This window comes from Tursiops truncatus, chromosome 6 (assembly GCF_011762595.2).
Source record: "Tursiops truncatus isolate mTurTru1 chromosome 6, mTurTru1.mat.Y, whole genome shotgun sequence".
Classification (NCBI taxonomy): domain Eukaryota; kingdom Metazoa; phylum Chordata; class Mammalia; order Artiodactyla; family Delphinidae; genus Tursiops; species Tursiops truncatus.
In genome coordinates, this window is record NC_047039.1 from 87,566,936 (window position 1) to 87,594,314 (window position 27,379).

The 27,379-nt window shown below is 44.0% G+C and overlaps 1 protein-coding gene across 8 annotated transcripts in view; it reads right to left on the bottom strand.

The window, feature by feature from the left end:
- Positions 1-27,379, bottom strand: part of ABCA1 (ATP binding cassette subfamily A member 1) — a 183,097-nt gene that overhangs the window by 7,717 nt on the left and 148,001 nt on the right. For all 8 annotated transcript variants that reach the window (XM_033858351.2, XM_073806347.1, XM_019949001.3 and 5 more), the window contains 21 exons: positions 26,733-26,805; positions 25,578-25,780; positions 24,409-24,457; positions 24,104-24,217; positions 22,847-22,995; positions 21,050-21,174; positions 19,626-19,724; positions 17,059-17,248; positions 15,949-16,043; positions 14,682-14,714; positions 13,169-13,274; positions 12,231-12,305; positions 11,453-11,622; positions 10,034-10,211; positions 7,848-7,963; positions 7,613-7,757; positions 5,854-5,977; positions 4,358-4,487; positions 3,969-4,089; positions 2,895-2,957; positions 2,171-2,277 (listed from right to left, as the gene is read on the bottom strand). In XM_033858351.2, the coding sequence (XP_033714242.1) occupies positions 2,171-2,277; positions 2,895-2,957; positions 3,969-4,089; positions 4,358-4,487; positions 5,854-5,977; positions 7,613-7,757; positions 7,848-7,963; positions 10,034-10,211; positions 11,453-11,622; positions 12,231-12,305; positions 13,169-13,274; positions 14,682-14,714; positions 15,949-16,043; positions 17,059-17,248; positions 19,626-19,724; positions 21,050-21,174; positions 22,847-22,995; positions 24,104-24,217; positions 24,409-24,457; positions 25,578-25,780; positions 26,733-26,805 (2,465 nt within the window). The remainder of the gene's footprint in view (positions 1-2,170; positions 2,278-2,894; positions 2,958-3,968; positions 4,090-4,357; positions 4,488-5,853; positions 5,978-7,612; positions 7,758-7,847; positions 7,964-10,033; positions 10,212-11,452; positions 11,623-12,230; positions 12,306-13,168; positions 13,275-14,681; positions 14,715-15,948; positions 16,044-17,058; positions 17,249-19,625; positions 19,725-21,049; positions 21,175-22,846; positions 22,996-24,103; positions 24,218-24,408; positions 24,458-25,577; positions 25,781-26,732; positions 26,806-27,379) is intronic.

Below are 27,379 nucleotides of genomic sequence, written 5' to 3' on the forward strand. Positions count from 1 at the left end.
CTAATATTCCTATAAAGAGTGCTTGCGCATGACCAACACACCAGTGAGCACACCTGCGTGTGTGGGGGGACAGCCTTTCTGCCCCCAGGATGCCAGCCCCTCCTGGAAGTCAGGGTTCTGGCCTATACCCTGCCCAGTCCTTGCACCTGGCTCCCCCAGCACCTCAATCTGCAGGCTCAGTCCCATTTCAGAATTCCCAAGTCCATCCCAGCTGTGGCACCATCTTTATCAACAGCCTGAGTCACACTATCCCGGGACTTTAACACTAAGTGTCCATCCCTGACTTGATTCTGTGGCCCAGTCATATGCACCATATGCTCTGTTGCTCCATTCACGTCAGAGGAGGCTCAGCAACTCACTGTGACTTCCTCTGCTTTTTGCTGCCCATACATTGACTCGCACATAACATGATCCAGACCCCCTGGTCCCACTAAATACTCAACCCAGGAATCCTCCTGGTTTTGAAGGTTTTTTTGATCACAGACCCTCTGAGAATCTGACGACAACAAAAAATATACCTACAGACACAATTTGACATATATTGGTGGGGGCAGTTTTTAGGCCCTATGAAGCCATTCTCGGGTTAAGGATCCCTAATGTAGGAGAAAGCTCAGTGTCACATCCAGGCTGATAGCTGCACCTTAGCCACCTCTGGACAACCACGAGTTTGGGCCATCAGCAGTATTCATTCCTCTCTGCATATAAATTAGTACTCCCAGATCCAGCCTTTTCCAGAACTATGATTGAGGCGCTCACAGACCCTGTGCCTGGACCTCACAGCTACACTGCCCACACCAGCTCTCAGAACCAGGCACTGTGACGAACCTTAGTTTGGGCCAGTTATTGCTGCCATTGCTGTGTGCCCCGGGAGCCTGGTACTAGGAACAAGACGGGGAAAGCTGGTGTGTAGCCTTAGGCCAACTATTCTAGAAATTCTGTTCTCTTAAACCTCCTTTACACTGCTACTGAAAAAACGTGTAAGATGCAGAGGAGAGCCATGAGTACATTAAGTTCCTTGCTCTTTTCAATTTTATTGGCTAACAGCCCCTTGTCCAGATTGTGAGTCACCACCCATTAGTACTTTGTGAAATATATTTAGCGGGTCACAGCCAGTATTTTTTAAATGGTGTGGTAGATAGCAGAATAAGAAATATCAAAGTGCACTGCAAGCAGGAAGAGTAGGTAATGTTTTACAAAACTTTTATTTAAGCTATATGCCTGTTTATGTGTTTTTGTGTATTTACTCGGTTGAGAGGTAAAATGTATTGATTTTGGTATTGTGGGTCATGATCAAAGAGTTTGAAAGCCACTGCCTTGTACCGTCTCTCCAATATAAAAAGCCCAGAGAAGTCCCACATATTTCGAGTGCTCGAGTGTAACATTGCCCAACAGGACTCTAAAGGGTACTGTACCCCTTACGATCAGACTGCTTAGTGATCTGTGCACTCTCGGATAATAGCCCACGGTGACACCAACAGTTGGCACACCCTTTAGCGAGGGCAACTTAGCAAGTATATAGATAACCTTTTATCTTGTAGGAATTTTCCCTGAGGAAACAATCAAGATGAATACAAGGACACATTTAATGAAAAACAGAAACAAATGTCTAACAATAAGGAATTGGTGAAATAAACTATAGGTACATGTACATAGATGCATTTTATGCAGCAAAATTTCTACATCTTAGAATACGTAACCAGTATATATTGTATTATATACAATAATACAGTCATTAACAACAAAAGAACTAATTTAAAAATCTAGATGTAGTATGATGTCAATTTTATAATATATTTTTATGTGTATATAAAGTAGAGAGATTTGGGGTGATGGGAATGTTCTAAAATTGTATTGTGATAATGGTTGCACAATTCTGTAAATTGCCTAAAAGTCATTTGTTGTACTCTTAAAACAAGTAAATTGTACGGCATGTAAATCATACCTGAATAAAGCTGTTATAAAAAAAGAGTGAGACTAAAATGAAATGTAAATAGTAGTTATCTCCAGGTACTGGGATTATGGATGACTTTTAATTTCTTCTTTACAGTTTTACTATATTTCAACATTTTTAGAAACTACAGAGTACTGTTATAATCAGAAAAATAACAACATATTCATTTAAATAAAGTTTAAAAAAAGTCTGTGGCGAAACACAGACTTCTTTTCTCACCTGTTTTTGTTAAGAAAAGCATCTCCTCTGGTAACACTGGTATCTCCTGTTAACATCTTGAAAGTTGATGATTTCCCAGCCCCATTGACACCTAGAAGTCCAAAGCACTGAAAAAGATTGGGTAAGTTGTATAAGTAAACTACTAAAAATCTGAATGTAAATGACCCTTATAAAATAGTCACCTCCGCTTCATTTTCATGTAACATGATCCTAAAACATCATTCTTAATGAAGAGTCAACTATTTTCTTGGTTTTAAGAAATCATATAGATATTTAAACATATGTTTTATAATGAAAGTGTGGGTGTATTTGTAAATATCATTTGAGTCGTCAGGTTAAGACCAAAGTTAATGTGTGAAAAACAGTAATGAAAGCCAACAAGTCAAATTTCACCATCTAATCTGGCTAAAGGGCATACAAGAATATACGCATAAACGAGAAAGGAGAAAATCTATCTTTTAAAATCTATTTGAATTTCATTATCACCTGGAATGGATCACAAAATCACATTTTGGATTGCATACTTTTCTTACATTGTCTGAGATTATCCAAAATTGCTTATATATGGGGCCCCCATCCTTTCAATGATGGATTGCTCCACACAGACATAAATGGAGAAGCCTTTTAAAACCACTTTTAATCCCTTACAGACATTATTGTTTGATTGCAGTAGAGACAGTCTGAATTAATAGGGGCAAACACAAGGTAGACAAAGTGTCTTTACCTCACCAGGAGGAATGCCAATGCAAATCCTGTCGACAGCAGGTTTCCTCTTCCTTCTATATACCTGCAACAAACAAAATGCAAAAATTCATGAGCTGCAGTGACTCACAGCTGTCCCAGGCAACTGTGGAAGACGGAATTATGACCTAAACACACCACAAAATAAGACTCGTCGATAAGACTAAGTCACACATGTGATGTGCTAAAGCCTTGGTCTGTCTCTGTGGCAACTGGCTTCTGAATGACCCTGAAGCTCAAAATACAAGTGAATTTCTTTTTAGTTTTTAATCTAACGTCAGACTTTTACAAAATATATTGGTCATTAATATTTATATAATTTTCATTTAATATGTAAAGACACTGTAGATATTTTAAAAACTAAATTTTACAGGGTAATAATTTGTTATCAAAACATTGCAAATATTGAACAGATTACAAAAAAGTGAATTTGTTGGGATTCTGGCACCTAGAAAGGGCTGAAACAGACCCTCTTCTTAAACAATGGAGATTTTTTTTTTTTTTTTTTGCGTTACGTGGGCCTCTCACTGTTGTGGCCTCTCCCGTTGCAGAGCACAGGCTCTGGACGCGCAGGCCCAGCGGTCATGGCTCATGGGCCCAGCTGCTCTGTGGCATGTGGGATCTTCCCGGACTGGGGCTCGAACCCATGTCCCCTGCATCGGCAGGTGGACTCTCAACCACTGCGCCACCAGAGAAGCCCAGCAATGGAGATTTACCAGCTTTTTGGACCATGAAACTCAAAATCAATCATTATTCTATCAACTTCAGCTTTGCCTCGATACACAATATTAGATGTTTTAATAACTAATGCATAAATGTGTGAAAAACAAATATACTCAAGAATGAGAATTCACAGTATAATTATTTTCAGTAGGATTTCTTTAATTAAGAAGTCCCCATGGTGTATTTTAAATAAAATTAAATTGACAGAAACTTGGTATAGATGCACATTTTAGGAAGCATGCTCTTTTTATTGAGTCAGCAAAATGCTAGTTTCCAACATATAAAGCTGAAAAAATTGAAGACAAGTTGTTATAGCCTGTCCTCATTGCCTCACCTTAGTCAGCTCCTTGACTTCCAAGATGTCATTCTGTCCTCCACCATCAAGAATTCTCTGTCTCTCCCTCCTCACATCTTCATCCTCATCATTCAGAGGAAGAAGCTTTGCCTTTACAGGTCTTGGGGGAAAAAATTAAGAAACAAAACCAAATCAACTTTTCAAGTTATTTTCTAAGTCAAAGACCCAGTTTCTAAAGCAGTCCTGTAAAATCCATACTCCAGAGTTGTCGGCAGTGTTGGGGGCCGGGAGATGCCCACATTAGGAAAATCAGTTTGATTATCTGCTTTGAGTTCAAGTCAATCCAACCACCACCGGCGAGTATTTCCTTGTGTTCCTCCTCCGTGACCATCAACCAGGCGCTCTGTGAGTTCTGAGAGAAAGCTCACCTGGGCCTGATGAAGAATCGGTACTGGATCAACACAGTGATGAGGAAGAACACCACCCCTTCCACGGCCATGGCGAAGAGGTTTCGTCCCACCAAGTCCCAAGACAGCGGCGAGACAAAGCGATTCTCCCCTGGTAGACACAATGCAGAGATCCAGTCAGAATGGAGGCACCAGAGACCATGGCCCTTCCTCAAATTCAGGCCTACATTCCTGGAAATACCAATGTTTATGGCCCGTGGACAGGAGGAAAAAATAAGGGAGTCACCACTTTCCAAATCTGATTTAGGGTAAGGTTTTGGGGAAACATACTGTGAAACAGTATCAATCAGAATGTCAGAGATAACATGTATTTGAACTGTAACTTCATCTAAGAAATCTAATGTTTCCATTTTCTTAAGATTTATTTATTTACTTATTATTATTATTTTTTTGGCTGCGTTGGGTCTTCATTGTTATGCACAGGCTATCTCTAGTTGTGGCGAGCAGGGGCTACTCTTTGTTGCAGTGCACGGGCTTCTCATTGCAGTGGCTTCTCGTTGCGGAGCACGTACTCTAGGCGCGTGGGCTTCAGTAGTTGCAGCACGCAGGCTCAGTAGTTGTGGTGCCCAGGCTTAGTTGCCCCACAGCATGTGGGATCTTCCTGGACCAGGGATCGAACCCGTGTCCCCTGCACTGGCAGCTGGATTCTTAACCACTGCACCACCAGGGAAGTCCCTAATGTTTCCATTTTAATGAGACATGCCAAAAATCCTTTGTAAAAAGGCAAACAATCCAGGGTAATTTTTAGGGTCAGTATTTTAACAAATTATAAGCTTCACTAAGAAAGATTAGAAAGCACGTTTAAAAGATGCCCCTTTCAATAGCATATAATGTAACCTGGTGACTCAACTCATCTGGTTTTATGTAAATATCCCTTAAAATCCTTATATATCTCCTTGTACCTCCAAGTTTAAAAAAAGTCCCTCTTCTATGCCCATCAAATAACATGGCCCATCTAACTATATGAGCCAGTCAATAAAGAACAGTAATGTGGCCACAGGAGAAATAAATTTAAAGACTCTATATGTAGAAAGAGCTGCAGTAAATCACCTTTTTATAGACTGTGTAAAAGGTAATATATGACCCCATCTGCAGGTCCATGATTTTCCCAATAGAGCCAAAGTTTGCATCTTTCCTTCTGATTCTCTGGCCTGTATCTAATTCTCAAAGCTGTGGTCTGACTTTTCCAATGACTCTGGCAAACACCACCAGTGGTATCAGGCACTGGGTCCAAGCTTAAGCCAATATTCTCCTCACCTCCAAAATTACTGTCTCATCTTTCAGACAAATGGTTGTGTCACATGACCCATGACACAACCAGCTGTACCGACATGAGCCCTATCAGTGAAGTCCTGTGCCCAGTCACCACCCTCTTTCCAAAACAAAGGCCAAAGTACCAAGGCCCATGCAGACTGCCATCTCTATTAAAACATCCTACAGCCACTACTGTCACTCACCAAACCTTTCCAAGGCATCAGCCATTGCCTGGTTTTTCACCATGTCAATGAGCCCCCGTCCCAGGCAAAAATGTGGGAAGATCAAGAACACCGACTTCAGGATATCATTGATGTTATTCAGCTTCTAAAAAAAGAAGACAGAGAGAGACTGTCTTTCGTGATTCAGGCTAAAAATCTACCAAAGTCTAAAATATGGAAGTGAAAAACAAATTTGATTCCCTGAGGTCAAACTGAACCTTTGAATTCAGATACCAATAAACAGCAGTAGCCACAGAGGATGATATATAATGTAATAAAATTCTGCTCTTTAGAAAAGCTGGAATAATGCTATGAGTATGGGAGAAATATGAGCAAAGTTTAGAAACATGATTATATTTAATCAGAAGCTAATCCATCATAAGATATTTGCTTAGCATTTTGAAAGCAAATTGCTCACGTCTGGGTCAATACTTCCGTTTCAGGATTTTGTTGGAGTTTAAAAAATTCTTCTCGAATACATCAATCCAGCAGTGGCCAAATACCCAACAACTGAGTAAGTTGCTATGTGCTGGATGCACTGTGGCAGGGCACAGGAGAGGCAGAGATTAATAAGAAACAGTCTAGTCTCCACTCCGAGGAAAAGAAACATGGAAACAGGAAATTACTACATACTCGGATGTGCTGTACTGGAGGCATGAACTGTGTGGGCTTTGGGAGCACAGGGAAGACAGAGCACCTCCCGTAAGGTAGGTAAGGAAAGCTTCACATTCAAGCTCAGTCATGAAGGGTTAGTGAGATACTACCCGATTCTGCGACAGAGGAGTCACAGAATTGGGTAGTATCGCACGTTGTTGGTGAAGAGCTCCAGCGCCAAAGTGCCACACTGCCATGGACGCCCATGAAGAGGTTCACGCGAATAAAGACCATGTCGGCTGTGCTGGGGATCTTGAACCAGGCCTACAGGAGTATGGAGGGTTGAAGGGACCACTCAGCCAAAGCTTACCATGTCTTGGGAAAGAGTGTGGTGGGAACTGTCAAGGAAGGGTTGTACACCTCTGAAAGGCTTTGTGGGCTAAGTTAAGATGTCTGGATGAAGGCAATGACAACAAGAATGGACAAGGAGCCTTGTTTAAGAGATCTGTAATGGGAGGAACTGAACTTATTTCCCAACTGAATGTGGGAAATAAGCAGAAGCAAAGCATATAAAATGGCTCTAATATTGCCCAGCTGGGGTGACTGAGGGGATGGTAATGCCATCCAGCATGACAGGAACGGCAAGAGAAATACTGGGTTCTGAGGGGAAGATGATCTAGGACATGGCCAGTCTGGGGTGTCCTTCAGTTAATCTAAACGGAGCCATCCACTGGGCAAGAGAGAACATGAGAATAGAGTTCAAAAGGGGAGTCGGGGCCAAAGGTACGCATGGACGTGAGAGAGAACAACACGAGGCACTGAGAGGTGGTGGTGAAATCTTCCAGCATGAATGCCATCACCCAGAGAGAGCATCTGAAGTGGGAAACAAGATGCCAGAGAACTGAATACTGGGGAAAGCAACATTTAAACAGAAAGGAGTATACAAGAACTTGTCAAAGGAAACAGAAAAATGTGATCAGAGACATATAAGGAAAAGGGTAAGCGAGAGATGGTATGCAAACCCAGGAAAGACAGACAGACTCTGCAAAAGGACAGAGTGGTCCATGGTGTCAACACTGCAGGCAGGCAGAATAAGATCATGACTAAACACTATGCTCATCCCAGCATCTCTTTCTGCAGAACTCACATTGTTGGTGAAGAGCTCCAGCACAAAAGTGGCCACGCTGCCATTGATGCCGATGAAGAGGTTCACGCTGGTGAGGACCACGTAGGCTGTGCTGGGGATCTTGAACACGAAGGAGGCTGGGTACATGAGAGGTGTGATGGACCACCTGGTGAGGAACAAAAACACATGTCCACTGGGTGTCCCCTGCCTTCCCCCTGACATCTGATACCATATGCCCCATCCAGAGGTGCCTTACCCATACAGCAACAGTAGAAGGGCTAGCACAGGCAGGTTGGTAGAGGACACATAGGACTTCTGCTGGAAGCAGATGAAGATGATGATGACCAGCGTGGCAGGGACCACATAGTTGCACTAAAAGTGAAACGAGGAAATCAAGGTCACCCCTAAGTCAAAGATACAACACGTCTCAAGTCTTCATCATCATCAGACAAGAAAGGGCAGATAAACATATTGAAGAAGAACTTTGAATTAATGAAGCCACAAGAACTATTAATCAAAATACTGGACGATACGTGTTGACAAGCATTTTACCCCCGGCTGATTTTATAAACTGCACGTCCTTTCTGTCTTTCCAACAGATAAGCCAAGGTGCCACGCTCAGTAAACTTACTGAACGATGGGTTCCCAGTCAGAGTAGTTTCAATTTCACAGGTAGCAAGTAAGCTGCCGTTATTCTTCCCGAAGACGACTGTGTCTGTTTCATCATTAATGCTGTATTATAGTCTGCCCAAGTTCAAGGTCACTTGTGATCTATTTATGAGGTAAGCACTCATAACATGAATGTCAGAACTGTTTCATCACACTGAGACTAATTTTAAAGTGTGTCCTGACAGTGTCTCAAGCATTAAAATGCAGAAATAAAGACTTGACCACAGGACAGTTACGGGAATTCATAGCTGGCAGAGCAGAGCAGAGGCAGGGAGGTGGTAGTGGGCTTGTCAGCTGTTACAAGTATTTGTAGCTTCAGACCACAGGGCTCTCCATCTCAGTCCCATCCTACTCAAATGTGCTTTTCAAACAACTTAGATGCAGACATGCTTATAGCAAATTTCAGAGGTTCTAAAGCAGTGAGGGACAGATAATACACAGGAAGATAAGTGGTATTCCTGAGTCAGGGACTTGATCTTTTCATCTCTGAATCTGCAATGCCTGGCAGAGTCAGACACGTAGTGAGCAGTCAGTATGTACGTGCTTACTCAATAAAGCAATTACTGGATCAAGATAAAACCAAAACAAATGGACACTACAAAAAATTCAGTTTAACGGGGATTAATATAAAATTTTATATATGTTTTTAACAACCTTTATATTTATATACAAAGCTATATATAAAGTTTGATATATATATATATATATATATCAAGTTTTAGATTCATATATAAATATAAAGGTTCAGAAAAGCCAATTGCATTAGTATACATGAAAGAGACCCCATAAAAAATACCTGTGAAACAGTTCACTGCCAAGTTGCCAACAAGACAGTGCTGCTTCCGAGATGAAATACCCTTGGGCTGAGTAAGAGGAATATGGGATAAAGATCAACTCCCTCTAGACTCATAAACATTCAGACCACAGCCTGAATATAATGTTAATTCTGGGCTTTGCTTTTCAAATGGCTCATTAACAATATGGAGCATGGCCACAGAGAGGCAATCAGGTCAGAACAATGACAAGTCTGAGAGGCTTGCTATAATCAACACAGACATCATCATCATTACTCACATCTGTACAGTGATTTAGAGATTACAAAGTATGTTCTCATATATCATCTTATCTGGGGAAGGCTTAGGATAAATGACAGGTGTCTTCAAATATCTGAGGGGCTGTCCAGTGGGAGAAGAATTAAGTTTCATCTGTGTGGCCTACAAATTAATGGACCTCACAGGGAGATACATTTCAACTCTACCTTATAAAAATTAGAACTTCAGAATTCTTTGAAGTCCTCCATACTGGTCCAAACAGAAGCACTATATTACAGCTGGCATGAAAACAGATTTGCAATGGATGGATAAGCTTCCAGTAAAACATATAAAGTTTTCAAATGACAGACTGAGTTCCTAGTAAGACAAAGCACACCCTGACTCTGGAGGTTAAAGCTCTATCAGACAAGTTAGAGGCACTGGCTTTGAGTTCTGACTAAGTCTTCCACCTCAGTTTCTTTGAAAAGTTGTCACTTAGGGAATGAGGTGGTGGTGGTATGAACTGCAGTCCATGTGGACAGATTTCCTCTGGCGTGAGATCAGCCCTGGGCTTAAGGCTGTGTTTGGTCACATGAAAGTGTACAACTGTGCCTGCCTTTTCCTCTTTTGTACATTTTGGACTAGCTAGAACATCTCCTGCTGATGGCCAGGAGCTCTTTCATCCACCCAATCCAGAGCCCTGATGGAGGTTTATATAGCAGCAGCAGACCGGCATTCTTACCATGTCCCAGACAAAATTGGAGAGCCAGTAGATGACAGGCTTCACTCCACTGATGAACTGCAGGTGCTTCGCTTTGCTGACCCGCTCCTGGATCAGGAACACGACAAAGCTGGCCGGGACGAAGGACATCGCAAAGATGACACAGATGGACACAAGGACGTCCACTGATGTGGTCATCCTGAAAAAGACAGACAGTGCAGCTGAGGACTCAATCAGGGACACATACACACACAAATATTTGAAGCATAGCCCAGGGAAAAAAATCTCTTCACCACATATATTTTATTCAGGGTTAAAGATGATTACTTTCAAGAAAAAAAAAACGAAACTCGATAATTCAGATGCAAAACTGATTCTACTGAGGTCAAAAGGGTCTACTGCCAAAATGAAACTATTAAAGGAAGTCTAAGAGTGGCCTAACGGCATTCACTTTGTTCCACTATTCTTGACCTTCCATGAGCAACAAGTTGTAAATTTTCACACATAAGGGAGTAGTGTAGCTTGAAAACTTAATAAAGGAGAAATATTAGTGTGAAACTATTCAAACAACAATTTCTGGCTGTAAATAAGTTTGAAAACAAAAGCTCGTGGCATATCAACCTAACACGTACAAAAATTCCATCAGATCCTTATTATAAGAATAGTCTTGTAAGTCCATTAAATGGGGTATAATATCAACTATTGCTCTGCATAAATGTTATATAAGCTTGGTATAAAGATCGTAGTGACATATATTGATATTCTATATGAGTGAAGCAGAAGTAATAACTGTGCCATGCTCCACATACCGAAAAGGAACCTAACGTGTGTTGAATATCAACCATGTGTTGAAGGCCGGACTTGGCAATTTACATGAATTGCCTCACTTAATACCATACATCTGGAAAGTTTAGAAACCAGATTCAAACCCAGATCTCTATGATTTCAAAGGCTATACACTCTGAACTAGATTATACTGGTTTTAACTTCACACTCACACACACACACACACACACACACACACACACACACACACACACACTCAAGGAATTAAACACAAGCCGACAAAAGCATGTTTCGCCAAGTTTAAAAATAGTGATTTCAAAACAAACGAAACTGATTTTTTTATTAAACACTGTGTTAAGGGTGAGTTAAAATATTTTAGAATTATATTAACAATTTAACTTACTTTATGTGAATTCACTAAATGTAATAATGTCTTTAATATATCAGAGTCATGTATCTTCTGCAATTTAATCCCTGCCCAGCCAATTCATAAACTGATCATTTTCTGTCCAGAGCCTGGACCAACCCAAACACACCATAATGAACCTGTTTCCCCAGCTGTTACTCTACAACCAGCTTTGTACTTCCTTCCCCTGCTCCATGATTCCCCCAAACACCCTCTCCCTCTCCCGATTCAGACACAGTGGTACTTACAGAGCCACTTCCGAGAGCTGCTGCTTGGTGAGGTTCAGGGGGTGATTGAAGGCAGTAATCCCATATTCGCTAGGGTTCTCTCCCTTCTGCAGGTTGGCCCGGAGAATAGCATTGTTGATGACATTCAAGAAAGAGCTGATGGCGTGCCAGCCCTTGTTGTTGAACCACACCTGAAATAAAACACACCAGGTGCAAGGTACTGCTCCCAAACCCTGCTCCCGGAGGTAGGTGCACACACACAAAACATGCATGTGCATTCCAGAAATTCCAGTCATACCACGAGACAAAACATGATCAGAGAACATGGCAAAGAGGTAACAGCAGCCAGGGTGTGCTCAGCACTGACCGTGTGGCCAGGCACTGTGCTATCTTTAACTCATTTAACCCTCACCATAGCTTTGAGGTAAGCCACGATTACTGCCCGCATTTTATAGATTAGGAAACTGAGGCTTAAATAGGTTAAGTAACTCGGTCAGGTTCATACTGGTTCCCCTGGTGTGAATGGTGGCAAAGCAAGTTCTCTTCATCATCATATTGTAAAATTCAGAGATATTTCTGTCATGAATCAATGTTATCATGAGCTGAAAGTACTTCGGGGGAACATAGGGACTATTGTTCATCAAAAAGCTATTGGAGGGAATTGGTCCAGTGGTTAGGACTCGGTGCTATCACTGCCCTGGGACCGGGGTCAATCCCTGGTTGGGTAACGAAGATCCCTCAAGCACCAATGAGCGGCCAAAATAAAACCAAAAAAAAGCTATTGGAACAAAGGCTTTACCTTGACGGTATTTTTCGTGTCCAGTCCTGTCATGAACCTTCCCAAGCTGCTGAGAAATCGATCTGCAGAACTGTCCTGTGAATGACAGAAAGCTGCCTCAGTGGGATGGTCCACAGGGGAGGGCAACAGGAGGTCTGGGGTCTGTGCACAATGGGACAACCTTGGGAAGGGCAACACTGCCCCTGTGTTGTTCATTGAAATGAACCTTGAAGCCACTGAGTAACTGGCTCCTGAGAAACAAGGGACCAGATTTCTAAAGCAGCGCTGTTGCCATGAGCCACAGGTCTTAAAGGAACCAGAGGGAAACGCTGTGATTCAAAGTCCCAAGATGTAGATGTCTGGCTGAGGATTCTTCACCGCGCTCCCCTGACATCCTCCTAAGACCCAGAACTACACTCAGTATGCAGATGCATCAGACGTGGGGTCTGTGCCTCAAGGGCAGAGATTCAGACTCTAAGACAATCCCTGCCGTCTGTGACCCTAGAGGCCATATCACCTGACATCCCCCACCCCCCCCACCCCCCCCCCCCCGCCAATTCAAACTTAGAAATGGGGAACCTGAGATACAGATAAATGAAGTGAATGCTTATTAGGTGCTAAAACTAGCTGCCAGCTTAAAGAAAATGATTCATTTCCTGTTTAGCCAGAGATTGTTTCAGAAAAGTATGTTTGATGCCCAGTTTATTTATCCACTGGCTATGCTTAAGTTACTGAGAGATTTAAAATCTCTGCATTTGTTTTTGATCTGCACTTTCAGATAGTAAATAACATACTGAGTAGCTCAGTCTTGGCTGGCCCAAGATCACTAAATGCCCAGTGATGGCTTTGTATTTGAAAGTCTTAAACAATAAGCTGAAAGGTGATCATCTACCTGCCAACTACTCCCATGTACTAGCAACTCATTTTCTCTCTGACATGTCTTGGGATGGATACTGTACCTTGGCCACCTTCAAGTGTTTCTTCATTTGCTTGATGGCATCATTAACTGCTTCACTCGGAGGAAGTGTTTGAGAATTACTGGCACCCAGGGAAAATCCACCGTACCTAAAAGAACAGCCTGATATTAAAACACAGGCGGTGTGGGGTCCAATAACATTCAGCAGCAGACGCCACCGAAGTATGTAATGCTTCATTTACATGAACTGCCTGTTCAAAGTAGGACCCAAGTAAGACTCAGAGAAAGTTTCACCTTGGCCTCCTCTAATGGACTCTGGTAATCTCTTAACTCTTCTATCTCCTGCCCAAGTGGGAGGGACCTGGGTCTGATTATACATTAAGTGAGACATCTGAGATGTTGAGGAAAGAATGCTCATCTCACAGATGCTCCTCCCACCCCTGGTGGCTCAGGCCTGAACTTGGGTCTCCAGGCAAGCAGATGGGAAGTTAGGATGAGCAGTGAAGACACTGACCAGAGAGGCCTGAAAGGGTTTAGAGACAGGCCATGGCTCTTCCATAGCAGGAGAACCACAAAAGGTCCTGATTCCACCCTGCTCAGTTACTCAGTAAGTCCTGGCTCTTGGAGAAAAGGCAAAGAAGGAAGATGGGAGGCAGGGACAAAGCCAAGTTTTGAGGCAGCCATGTAAGGTATCTCATTTCTCATGAGAACTGATGGACTTCAAGGATCCTTCCTTCTTTTCTTCCCCAGTCCCATCTGCTCCTTCAAAACTTAGAGGGATATGGGCAGGGGTGGAGGTGGAGGGTGGGTCGGAGACAGCCTGACTGCAGCAGAGGAGAGAATGATTCTTGCTATGCTGATGGGACTCTGGTTTTATTTTCTAATAGAAACATTGTTATTTAAAAAAAAAACTCAGAAGGGGATTCCCTGGTGGCGCAGTGGTTGAGAGTCCGCCTGCCGATGCAGGGGCCGCGGGTTCGTGCCCCGGTCCGGGAAGATCCCACATGCCGCGGAGCGGCTAAGCCCGTGAGCCATGGCCACTGAGCCTGCACGTCTGGAGCCTGTGCTCCGCAATGGGAGAGGCCACAATAGTGAGAGTCGCGCGTACCGCAAAAAAAAAAAAAAAAAAAAAAAAAAAAACTCAGAGGGATAAATGAGTTGAAATACAATGAACATAGACGGTTTTGATGCCTCTTATTTCATCTAAGACCTCCTTGGTTATGCCAATGACCTGAAAAATTGTCCTTGAGTCACTAGGACTCCTAGGAATTTGATTTGGTAAGTTTAACTAGCATAGGTTTTCCCTCAAAACATCGTGCTTCCTGTCAAGTCCCTAGAGACCCACAAGGAACTTCTAAAATCTCCTCAAGGACATCAGTGTGCCAAATATTCCAAAGGCCTCTGAAGTGGCAGCTGGGCACTGAGCAGAAATGCTAACGGAAAAGCAATCCCTAAACTAACATCTTCCCGGGATCCAAGAAAACTGCATCAAATTCATCCTCCTGAACTTTAGGAGTCAAAGAAAATGAAAAGAAGGCACAGCGAGGTCAACTTACCTAAACTCATTCACCCAAATCTTGTTCTTTAAGCTGCAGAAGGCCAAAGACAAAGAAACCAGAAATCAGTCCAAAGAAACATTGACCCTATTCCTGATGATGCGAAAGGAGTAAATATCTACTTGAGGATACAACAAAGGGACAGAAATAACCCTACGGTCGGGCTGCTGCTGTAGGGCCTTGCCAATGGAAAGAAGTCCTAATCAGCATGTCTTTTCTTCTCCCCATATTAAAACCTTATGATTTATATGAAGGTCATGCCTTATATTAAAAACAACTCAAAAATCAACAGAGGTGATCAAACTAGAAACTTTTTAAAATTCAAAATAATAGGTCAATTATGGATGACATATGGAGAGGTTATGCCTCTTTCTTGAAAACTCACAGTAACTGTCATTCAAGCATACCCTTGTCATTAAAAGTCACTAGAACTCCTAACTTAGGGGCCCAACTAACCAAGCTGATAGGAAGGGAGCTAGAACAAACATTTTCTGAGCATCAACTAAATACAGCAGTCCCCATTTATCTGGAGGGGATACATTCCAAGACCCCCAGCGGATGCCTGAAACCATGGATAATACCAACCCCTACATATACTATGTTTTTTCCTATGTCTCCTGTTAATTTCTTTGAAGGTCAATAGGGCCACTATTATGTAGAATATGGGTTACATGAACACAAGAACTGTAATACAGTGTCAGTCAATCTGATAACCAAGAGGGCGTGTGCAGGTAGCATTTGTGGCACGGATATGCTGGACAAAGGGACGATTCCCATCCCAGGCCCCAGGAAGCTATATGGCTCTTGCAAGGCTCTACAGCCAAGACAGGCCGTTAAGTTGGGCCAGGGCTCTCTTTATAATGCGTGTATTATCATTCATTCCATCCATGAGAGGTACTTCACATGTATCGTTTCATGTAATCCTCATGACAAACTAATAAGAGCAACATTATTATCACATTTTATACAACCTAAGGCTTTAATAGGATAACTGGCTGCCCATGGTCAAAAACGCTAATAAGCAGCAGTTAGAATTTGAATCCAGATTTATTTTCATCCTGGAACCATGCAACCTCAGTCTTGAAGCTGAATGTTCATAATACTTCCCATCATCTTTCCTAGTTTGAAAGAATATCCTAAACTTCCAAAAGACAACATCAGGTCAAAATGTGATGTTCCCCCCACTACTCAATCTACTATTTTTTTTGGCTTTTCCTTCCTCTGAGCAGTAATGATTAAGCAGGCGCCAAGTTGAGTAAATAATGACCTTTTGGCTATGATCTGCACATATGTCTTCACCAGATAATCCGAAATGTTTCTTCCCGTCAGGTTCTGAAGGATGTCCGCAGTGTTCTGTTTTCTCTGTTATCACAGAAAAACCAAGTGCATGTGTCTTTATGGACCAGAATTGGAATAGAAAACAAAACAAGGACAACAATGACACATGTCCCTCAAACATGTACCACAGTGTGACCAGACTCTGCCCACAGGGCCCAGGCTCTGCCATCAGCCAGCCACCAAGGTCTGATCCATTCTGCTCTCAGCAGGGCCATTATGGCAAGCCAAGGAGAGCCCCAGAAAATTATTCTGAACAACTATGAAGTATCAGAATAGACTGTGAAGTATCATTCTTTATGGTTACAAAAGGTTTTCAGGGACCAGCACCATTGACTATGCCTAGCAAATTCTTTTGTTCATTGGAGTTATACTGATGAAGAGATGAGCTCTTATTTTGAAGAAACGCAATCAGGAAGGACTGCTTTAAGTTTTCAACACCATTTGAAATTCCTTCTCCTCACCCTGCAACCTGGACGTTGATAAGGCAGCAGAGAGACATCAAAAGCAAGCCTCTTCCTGAAATCATTCTCAGAAAAAATGGCTCACAACTGTTTCCCACACCAGAGTTTCAGAGGATGTCAGAGTTGTAAGACCCACAGAAGTTTTATGGGCGAGCCTCCCTAATTCAGCGGTGAGGAAACAGGCCCAGGGACTCAGCGTGACCTGTCCAAGGTCACCAGCTCATCTGTGGCAGAGGCAGAGATGAAGCTGGGCTTGTCACAGTCTGTCCCGTGACACCACCACTGGGGGAGAGTCCACAGTGTGCCTTCCACAGCTCATTGATCCAGAGTGTCGTATTCTGGTTGGACCTCGAACCAGTAAGGAAACTAGGCTGACTTCAAAAGAGAGAAGCAGGCTAAGCTCCCTCAGATACAGGAACAATGTGCTCCAAGGCCCCTCCTCTCAAAACTCACATGCTTTTCCCTATGACAAGAATCATGACTGAAAGAGACCCTCCTGACACGGCAGGTCACCCATTCCTTCTCCCCAAGCCCACCCTGCACCCCACCTGAACGGTCACACCCTGAAAGTGACTCACCTGTGGAGGAGGCAGCCCCCCAGCCCCCAGGGGACACACGGGCAGCATCTTCTTGATTCTGTCGCTGCTACACTGGCAGGCGGGGGAGGGGTTCTCCATCGTCCAGTTCCCGTTTCGGAAGAGCTCCGTGATGGTCTGGGGCACGGGGGTGGTGCTCCACTCCTCCTCCCCCACCGAGCAGGGCATGTCTCTGCAAAGGGACGTCGAAGGTAGGATCACCCAAGAGGGCCTGGCCCCTCCTATTGCCTCAGAGCACAGGACCAATCAATAACAACTGCAAACATGCATGTATCCCCTCATCAATTGGTTATTTGATCCGCCCCACAGACTTGTAAGTTACAAACTCATTTACAGTGAAGGATGATGGAACACAAAGAAGGCCTAAATGCTCATATACTGAACTCAAGTCAATCCAATCACCAGCATTCAATCACTCACCCATGTGTTCACTCAACAGACACTCACTGAGCATCTACTATGTGCCAGACACTGTCCTGCATATTTGAGAATCTGGGGTGAGAAGACAAAGACAAATACAACCTTCATGGAGGTTGTATTCCCAGGAAAGAGTTCGATAACAAACAATTAAACACTTCAGCCAAAACCTAAATGTTGGGAGAGAACAAGCTAGGCAGGGATTCAGGGGAAAAATATTACAAGCAGAAGCAACAGAGCACAGGTGAAAAGGTCCCGAGTGTTCTACGTTGAAGGAACAACAGGAATGCAGTGGGGCTGGAATGTGATGAGCTGCGAGGGAGAGTGATGGGAGATGAGGAGAGGGAGGCGGGAGCCACAGGACACAGGCCTGCGAGGAGTCTGCATTTTATGTTCAACGTGCTGAAACCTGGTGGAGAGTGTCAGGATGCACTTTATGTTTCAAAACGAGTAGAGAATTGGGAGGGGCACAGTGAGTAGGGGTCAGAGTTGTTGGTACATGAAGAGCTAGGCTGTTTGCAAGCATCCCAGGTAACTAAAGACAGGCCTTTATGTCTGACTTGAGCTCTGAATTACTGTGATACCATCAGTAAGTCACTTGCCCTCTCAGGGCCTATCTTCTCCACTAGTGAAACAAAAGTATGAAATGACTTGTCTCAATAAGTCACATTTCAACAAGGCATTTCTAACATCCCTTCCCTTTCAAAACTCTACAATTTGAAGCAGAGCCACAGTCTAGATGATTCTTCTATCAAATGAACAGTTTTGTGGATTGCCCTCTAGTTCTCTCTTTAAAGCACCTGGACTAAATGGAAAAGTCAGACTAAGATGGTGCCGTCCTGAAGCTCACGCTCTAAAACCTTTACAAGATCACTGGCTGAGATCAGTTCCACTACTTTCTGAAAAACCTAGAAGTCTCCACAGTGGGGCCCTTACATCAGACGGACCCCAGTACACGTCAGTGGGTGCTCTGCCCCCAGGCTGCGAACCTGTGAGGTCAGGCCTGCACCTCTCAATGCAGGCCTGGCTCCTACAGATCCTTCATTGGCTGGCGTCCATCTATGAGTCCATACTGTTGAGCTGGCATGTGATGAGTCCACCTACCTGCGTTATTACCTCATCTCACTCTCCTCTCTCGCCTACAGAGAACTTCCAAGTGGAATCTCATCAAAAGTCCTGTGAAATCTCTGACCGCCTCCACCTTGGTCACCTTGTGTTTTAGGAACTGATACTGTCAGGATTGATCACTTAGCAAGTATTAAGTACTAACAAGTGTTCAGTAAGCACTCAATTGATAAGAGCTGACAAGCACATCATGGCTACCCATTTAGCAATCTGTTCTGAAACCTTGCACACACAGGCGGTGCCTGTCTCCTGCAGGCTCACTACCTTCCCTTTAAAACCTGGAATTCAAGTTAGGCCTTCTCCAATCTATCCACACCTTCCCACACTCTCCATAATTCCTCAGTCTGTGGTTAACAACCTACCTGAGCCTGGAAACTTGAACCTGCCTCTACCATCACTGGGTTCTCTCAGAAGCACCTCACCTCTCTTCACTGTCTTTACTCACAAAGATCTCTGGCCATGCCTTCCTCCCATATACACTTAGAGTCGTATGGGTATTTCACTGAAGTTATTTATACACTGCCTACTTTTTTTTAAAGGACTTTGAAGGAGAATATGATAAAAATACGCAACTCTGAAAGAAGAAAATGTCCATTTTTATAAAAACAATGCCATCTTTTCAGGCTTTTAGAGTGAAGAAGCTGATAAACAAAACTGCAAATTATACATAATGGGAGCCTGTCTCTGCACTTAGGTATAGGAGCTGGAGAAAAGGGATCAGTATAAAGTACTATTTAAATTCAATATTCATTTCTAAAGCAGTAAACAAACGTCTACAGTCATTTGCCTGGCAAGATGCTAGAAGACTCTCCTAGTTTGTTATGTTTGTTCCTAGGTGGTCTGATTAAATCTCTATATTAACTTTTCTAAAATAAAAAATGTTTCAAAGGGCAAATGATGGTAGTCACCATGTGGCATACAAATGATAAAAGCAGTGTAGAGATCAAAGCAGGTGACAAGCACAAGAAGCCAGCCGTGGCGGGGCTCACAGCTCAAGTGGCACTCACGGGATTGGGTTTCCTTCCATACATCGGGTCCCGAAGCCAGGCTTTCCGGTGAGAGCGCTCAAGAGTTCCTGCGTGCTCACGTCCTCAGGAGCATCATTACTGTAGGCACATGAGAGGCAGCCAGCTCAGCAATGCATTAAAACCATGAACCGGGAGGAGGAAGGCGATTGTTTTTTAATTAAACACTTTATTAAGTACTTCCTGTGTGCCAAACTCTTGAAACAGAAATGAATAAAACACAGAACCCACCCACAAGGAGCTCAGCCCCTGGCCATATATTTGTTATCAAGGTAACATACAGCACTCCAAAGCGGAGCTCGTGTAAGTAAGTTATATGTATAGAGATGTGCACACGCATGTGTACACATCCACCCACATATATACACACATGTACGTATATATATTTTTTTTTTTTTTTTTTTTTTTTTTTTTTTTTTGTACGTATATATTTTAACGTGAAGTACATGAATTCATTAAAGATCAGTATTTCAAAAGTACTTTCACAATTATCCATTAGGCACAGACCACAGGGATTTTCTAGGAAAGGGCAGGCTGATTTTATGGGCTGAATGTTTGCACGGACAACTGGAAAACACAAACAACGATGAGTACAGGTTACAAACACAAAACAAGCCCATGTGTTCCACAGCCCCGGGCAATACAAGGTCAGCAGCTTGGAAAGGAAAGAAGAAAGTAAACCTTCACTAAATAGGAAGGAAGCATGGGATTAGACAAAAAGAGACTGAGTCACATGTTATATTATATATATATATATATATATTTTTTTTTTTCTTTAAAGCTTCCCTTTGACATCACTGACACGCTTCCCCAATCAAAAGGTCTACAAACACTATGGGACTGAGGAAAACTCCTGTATAACGTGATGCAGAAATTCCTTTGTCCTTTTGTTTGAAGCGTTGGATTGTTACAGAGCAGCTGGCATTTTGGTCTAAAAAACAAACACTAGCTAGCTATTATCTATAAGCTAAGAGATTAAATAATAAATACACGAATTGCATCATGCAGAAAACAAGAACCTGGAGGTGCGATGCTCTGAGTGTATGGAAGCCATGTGTTCAACTACAGAATAAAGACATAGCTATGAAAATCCAAATATGTTATAGCTCAATCATAGATTTTTTTGCAAGGGCAGATTACTTACATAAAACACATATGTTCCTCACAACAGCGTATAAAGAGGAATGGAGTTTAAATGCGGTAACAGGACTGGCCTGTTAGTTCAGGTTTTGTTCACCGCTGTCCGTTGCATCTAACATGAGTTTGTGTGAGGGCTGTAGCCACAGCTGATAAATCCATGCCCCTGTGTAACTCTCGAGTCCCCCTCCCCTTGGCCCTCAGCACAGTAAACACCCTGGTCGGCCTGAGGTCTCCTCCCACCTTGGGCGCAGAAGGCAAACGCATACCTGACAAATGTGTACTGTTCGTTGTACATCCAGGGCTGAAGTTCCAGGCTGGGGTACTTGCCAAAGGGTGGCACGATCAAGCTGAACACCAGGGCGATGCAGACAAACACAGCCGGCAGGACAATCTATAACCAGGGGGTAGGAGGGAAGAGAAATCGCAGGAGAAGGACAAGGGTTAGAAAGAAGGCCACAGGGCAAGGCCCCGTGAGTCCAGCCAGCCTCTCCGACCAGCCATCACTCGAGTGTGCACAGGGCGCAGCTCCACCAAGGCATTCTTGGCAGGTTGGAAGCAATGGAGACTGAAATCTAAACCTCTTCCCTCCGGGGCATTTCTGGAAGCTGGCAACACAAGGCCAGAGGCCGTGGCCCCCTGACAGGGGCACCAAGCTGAGAACTTCACAGAGTAAACAGTGGTCACATGTCAGGGTGACTTAGAACACCAGGTCCCTCTCCTCTCTGAAAACCTGAGAAAGACCACACTGGCCATGAGCTCAGCTCAGACAGAAGCTGAGAGCTGAAGCCTGGACCAGAAGCCAGAAGACCTGTAGTTTTGTTCTTTCTCTACTATAAGCGTATCCATGTAAAGTCACATCCCCTATGGCCTCAGTCTTCTCATTTGTAATCTGCAGACAGACTAGGTGACCCATTCAGATCCCATACTTTGATAAAACCACTCTACAGCACTGTCTCCATGGAAAGGGAGTAGCAGCTATTTCTTCCCCTGATGGCCTCAAAAAGCACGATTAATCGAAATCCTTACTAAACCACCTTAAACTTTACACCTGTACCTTCTCTGAAAACAATGACTTGTACATACTTTATAAGCAAACTCTAAGCTCCTTCCATTTATTCCTGAGAAATTTATCCGTTAAAAAAAAAAAGATCCAAATGATGCCCCTGGTTCTAATGTTCTCGCATTTCAATGCAGAAAAGTAATCACTAGGTGATTAATTCCATGGGAAAAAACTGTATGAGCATTATCTCATTTAATTAGCATTACAACCCTAAGTAGTAATATCGTTATCACCAATCAACAAACAAGGTAACTGGGGCTCAGGGAGACTAAGTAACTTGCCCAAGGCCAAAGAGACAATAAGTAGCAGAACCAGAATTCAAACCTAAGTCTATGCTCTCCAAACTCATATTCTGTGCGTTACTTACATAGTCTGTAGAGAAGAATCTCTGCGACTTCTTTATACTTCTTGATTTTATAGACTAGAATAATTTCATCCCTCCTAACCCAGCAAGTTAGCATGCAAACACTGACACGCAGGCAAGAGTGTAATGAGTCTTCGCTGCTTTTTTTTTTTTTTTGTCTGACCTCTGGTTATCTTTTCTATCAGTTTTCAGATAAACATCAACTTAGAGAAAAATAAAGTTTCCAATAAGTTCATATGTTGAGTGCATCTGGGCATATCATCTCTGAAGTTATGAAAGTTTAATTTGCCCAGCCAGTTTTTCCAACCTTTGTCCTTGTTATACTCTCCTTTACGATAAAACTAACACACGGTAATTACTAACGTGAGGTTCATTCTAATCACTTACTCATTTTAATCTTCATAACAATTATATCATAGATACTATTATTATCCCCATTTTACAGATAAGGACACTGAGGCTCAGAAAAGTAACCTGCAACAGATACATGAGTGCAAGAAGCAGAACTGGGATTGAAATACAGATCATCTGGCTCCAGTGTCCATCTTATAACAATGATGCTACCCTGCCTTCACTGGTCAGGGAGCCTGCAGCCCATCAAGGAAGGCTGAGTCCTTGGCCTGGAACAGCACTTCTCACCTGAGCAAAGAATCCCTTCCGACTCCGTTTGGCAATCAGCAGCCTCTTCCACAAAAGGGCCCCAAACTGCTGCTGTGTGAGTTTCCAGCCCTTCACCTGGTAGGAGCCTTTGCCGTCCATCCCGCTGAGCAGGTCTGTTTCTCTGGATTCTGCAGAAAGCCAACACTGAAGGTCACCTATTATATCAGGCATTTTTGACATCCCCACGCTCCTCCCTCCAGCATCTTCAGCAACCACCTTGGAGGCTTGCGTTTGAAGGTAAAAGTAAAGGAGTAAAGGGCCTTGGTGACAAATTCACATCCAAGGAAGAGGGATGACCCCAAACGTATGACAGCAGCAGTCCCTGCCTTTGGGTTCTTATCTGATGAGCACAGAAAAATGAAGGTGCTTTGAGACAGCTGAAGAGAGATGTTCACACATAATGGTGCTACGTCAAGCCATTCAGATGAATCAAGTCATCCTCAATTTCTTACAGAACATTCTACAAAACAGGCCATGTAAGTAGGCTGACATACTTGAGAACACATAATAGCAATCTGTCTCCCATTTATTATATTTTTGGTAAAAGGTGGACACATTCCAGTGATCTAAGCACTAACGATGTATGAAGTTAGGGAGAACATGAGAGTCACACACTCACGTGGCACAGGCATGGGAGAGTCAGGAAGGTTTCTGTTCCAAAAAATTTTTATAGAAATCCTTGTCTTAAACAAACCATTTCTAACTGCGGTGGCTTGACATCTTACCAATAGTTGCTTCATTTCCTGCCTCCCGCTTCTCCATCCCAGTCAAATACGCAGGGACACACTCATCCAAAACAGCTAAGTCTAAGGGTCCAATTAACTCTAAAAGCAAATGCACCTCGCTCTTTCAAAATCTTCCGTCCTTTCAGAGAACATTTATTCAACAATTAAACACCTAATGAACGCGAGAAAAGATAAGAAATGGATTCAGAGGATTGAGGGGCCATCTTTTTTTTTTTTTTTTTTTTTTTGAGGGGCCATCTTTTGATGTGTGTGTATCTTGAGAGAGCGATCTCAGTGCAGTGAAGGAAATGGTGAGGACAGGCTCTTTCAGGTTTGACTGTATACACAACCCTGAAAAGGGGAAAGTGGCTTTTCTCATTCTCTCTCTTCCCTTTGGACCCTGTAGGCATCTGTCATCCTGGTTCAAGGACCTCGAAAGATAACACCGGAGAAGAACATAAGAGAGAAATTCACTTTCTAGCAACAGAATGAAGATCTTGCCCAAACGGACCTGGATCTATGTCGGAATCATTTGGATCAACAGCATCATCTTCAGTAAATGGGCGAAGACAGCTCTGCTTGTCCCCGAAGACCCGTCTGTTTCGTCTTGCCGGTAGGGTGCCATCTGAAGGCAAAAGGAAGGAACCCCATGTTTCACTTTATTTGTAGCAAAACAAACTCTGAATCTGTAACAAATCTATCCACTAAAAGTAAGAATGTCATAAAACAATTTGAAGGGAAAGGCACAAGCCTGGTGAGCTAAGACAGCCTACAGGGGGCACAGCCCAGAGAATGTGCAGCCCCCTGGAGGGTTACCTGAGGTCTCAGCATCCACCCCACTCTCTTCAGCCACTTTGAGAAATATCTGAAAAATAAGAGTGAGAGTGTCATAAGCACCACATTGTGAGAGCAACTGCCATGATTATTACATGACTGAACGGTACGTTAGCCCCTAAAGACAAAACGTAGAAGACTCATTTATTGATAACACTTTGTCAGAGTCACTTGGGAGAGAAGCCGTTTTTACCAGAGAACATTTCCCCAATGGTGAGAGCTATCAATCCAGACAATCATTTTCAAATTAAAGCTGTGACATGAGGACACTGCGGAAGGAGGAATTTGTTCTGAACCTACAGGGAATGAGCCAAGCGGCTTCTTCCAAGTCTATGGCCCCAAATCTTTGAGTAGGCTAGCACACCGTGATAGGTTATCCGAGACAGGATATCAAGAGAGGAGGGGTTCCCATCACTAGAAATGTTATGGCGGGGATTCCAACATCAGAAAACAATCTGAACTAGACCAATGATTCCCAAACTCTGACGCTGCCCAGGAAGCATGCAATAAAAGCCCAGACGCTGCCCAGGAAGCATGCAATAAAAGCGCAGACATTAAGGCCTTACCTCCAGAAATTCTGATTCAAAGACCCTGGAGCTGAGCCTTGGAATTTTTATTGTCAATAATATTCTCATATGATTCTGCTGCACAGTCAAACCTGGAGACTACTGGGCCAGACAATTTTATACCCCTTCCAGCCCTTGAGGTCTCTCTAAAGAGAGGCACTGCTTACACAGTAATAGAGTATGAGCTTTGAAGTCCAAAACCCCTGATTCTGAATCCTTGCTTGGTTTCCCTGAATGTCAACTTTCTCATCTTGTTATGAGGATTAAATGACGTTACAATGATTGAAAAAAGCAAAACACACCAAGGTTAGCACATGGCACAAGTAGATTTTCCATAAATGTTGGCCATTTCCGATGCATGGTCATGACACAGTCATACCAGGGAGCAATCCTAATACTTCTTTCCTGTATCTCCCACTACAACCTTAAAGGGTTAACTGGAACCAACACAACCCAGATGCCAACGACCTAAGCACTCAATGCCTAGGTCCATGGTGATCCTATTCCCAGTGGGCACGCAGGCTGCCTGTCTGACGCCGGGATCGCTGGCCCTGCTCTATTCTGACAGCCAGCCACCGAACTCACTTCTTCCAGGGTAGTCTCTGAGATTCCATAACTGGAGATGCCCAGGTCTGAGAGCCGGTCATCAATCTCATGGAAGAGTTCCACAAAGGCTCCCTCTTTGGCGGCTTCATAGGGCAGCACGTAGGTCAGCTCATGCCCAATGTCTTCCACCAGCCGGGCCTCGGCCACGTGCTTCCTGATGAGGTTGGAGATCGCGGAGACATCTGTAGGGACCAAAGAACAGACGCGGCTCAGCCAACTCCGAGGCCCCCCATTAGGGGCCGGCCGCTCTTCACCTTCTCCCTTGCTTACTCCTTAGGAGCCCGCTTGCCCACACAGCACACATGGTCCAGACACTGAAGTCATTCCACGTGTTCATCTCTGACCTGAGAGTTCCTGGGGGCGGGGGCTGGGTCTTATTCACCTTTGTATCACCAAAGCCGGGCACAGTGTAGGTCCTCAGTGCATGGTGGGTGGCTGGCTGGCTGGCCGGCCTTCTGAGGTGGAAAGCCTGGTGGCTATTGCCTAAGTGCTAGGATTCTTCAATGGAAAGCTTGACTAAAGGAACTGTAAAAGAGTCTTCACCTTTCTCTAACCTTTTAAAGGAGGCTCCTTCTATGTCCCTCAATAGAGGGTTAATCAAACAGGGCACGGAAGGAGAGCCAGAGCCTTCCTGGGAACAGCCAACTGTTAGGATGGGGAAGACATGGCCAGGGTAAAGGCTTCTGTTCCATATGTGTTATTGGTGACACTGGCCTCCTATACACACCTCCTGAGGGAAATCCAGTGGGCTGCTCCTCTCCTGGGCACTCACCCTCCCTAGGCACTGAACCTCAATCCCTCCACTATCAGCTTGGCTACTCAGCTCCACATCCCTGGTCTCCAGTGTCCAGTGTGCAGCCAGACCCACTCCCCTAAGGGATCCCCCCAGCCCCAATCATCTCAGCGCTCTGGGACACTGCCCTGCCAGCTCCCAGACCAAGCCCCAGGCTCCCCGGCAAGCGTCAGGCCGATCTGCCACCAAGCTGCACCCTCTCCCGCAGCCGCCCAGCCCCAGCCCAGCAGCAAACCTTGAGTCAGCGCCACCAGCCTCTGCACCTCTCCTCCTCTGCCTCCACTCTGCCCAGCTGGGGGAAGCTCAGGCACCACCTGAATAAGAAACCCCAGAGTCCTTACCGATGGTCAGCGTGTCACTTTCATGGTCACTGCCCAGGCCAGCATCAGAACTGCTCTGAGAAACACTGTCCTCCTGATGGCAAAGAAGGAGGTAAGAATGGGTCAGGGACCGAGCAAGGTGCAGCCCCACCACCTTCACCTGGGGGCTTCCGAGAAGCTCTCTCGTGTGAGAACCGGAGCAAAGGGTCTCTCCTGGGAGGCATGCAACTGGGCTGCCTTGGCTTCTGAGGCCACCGTCTGATCTGACACATGGGCTGTGTGCACGGGAAGCAGAGCTCTCCAAAGAACTGTGGCCTGCCAGTGAGTGCCGTAACCAGGCCCTCATCGACCGTCTTGGGCGTGGGATTTACCTGCCTGGTTATCTAGCTCAGTGCTTCTCAAGCTTTAATTTGTGTTTCCTCACCAGAGGACCTTGTTAAAATGCAGATTCTAATTTAGTAAGTCTGAGTTGGGCCCAAGTTTCCGCATTTCTAATGAGCTCCCAAGTGATCCTGACGCTGCTTGTCTCAGACTGCACTTTGACTCACAAGACATTAGTTAAAAGATAAATAAGTGGACAGGAGGTCAAGGTTGGGATGTAAGTGTTTTGGGTGCCAGTGTTTGCACACACAAATAAATCTCAGGCATGTACTGCAGTACAGGGGAAA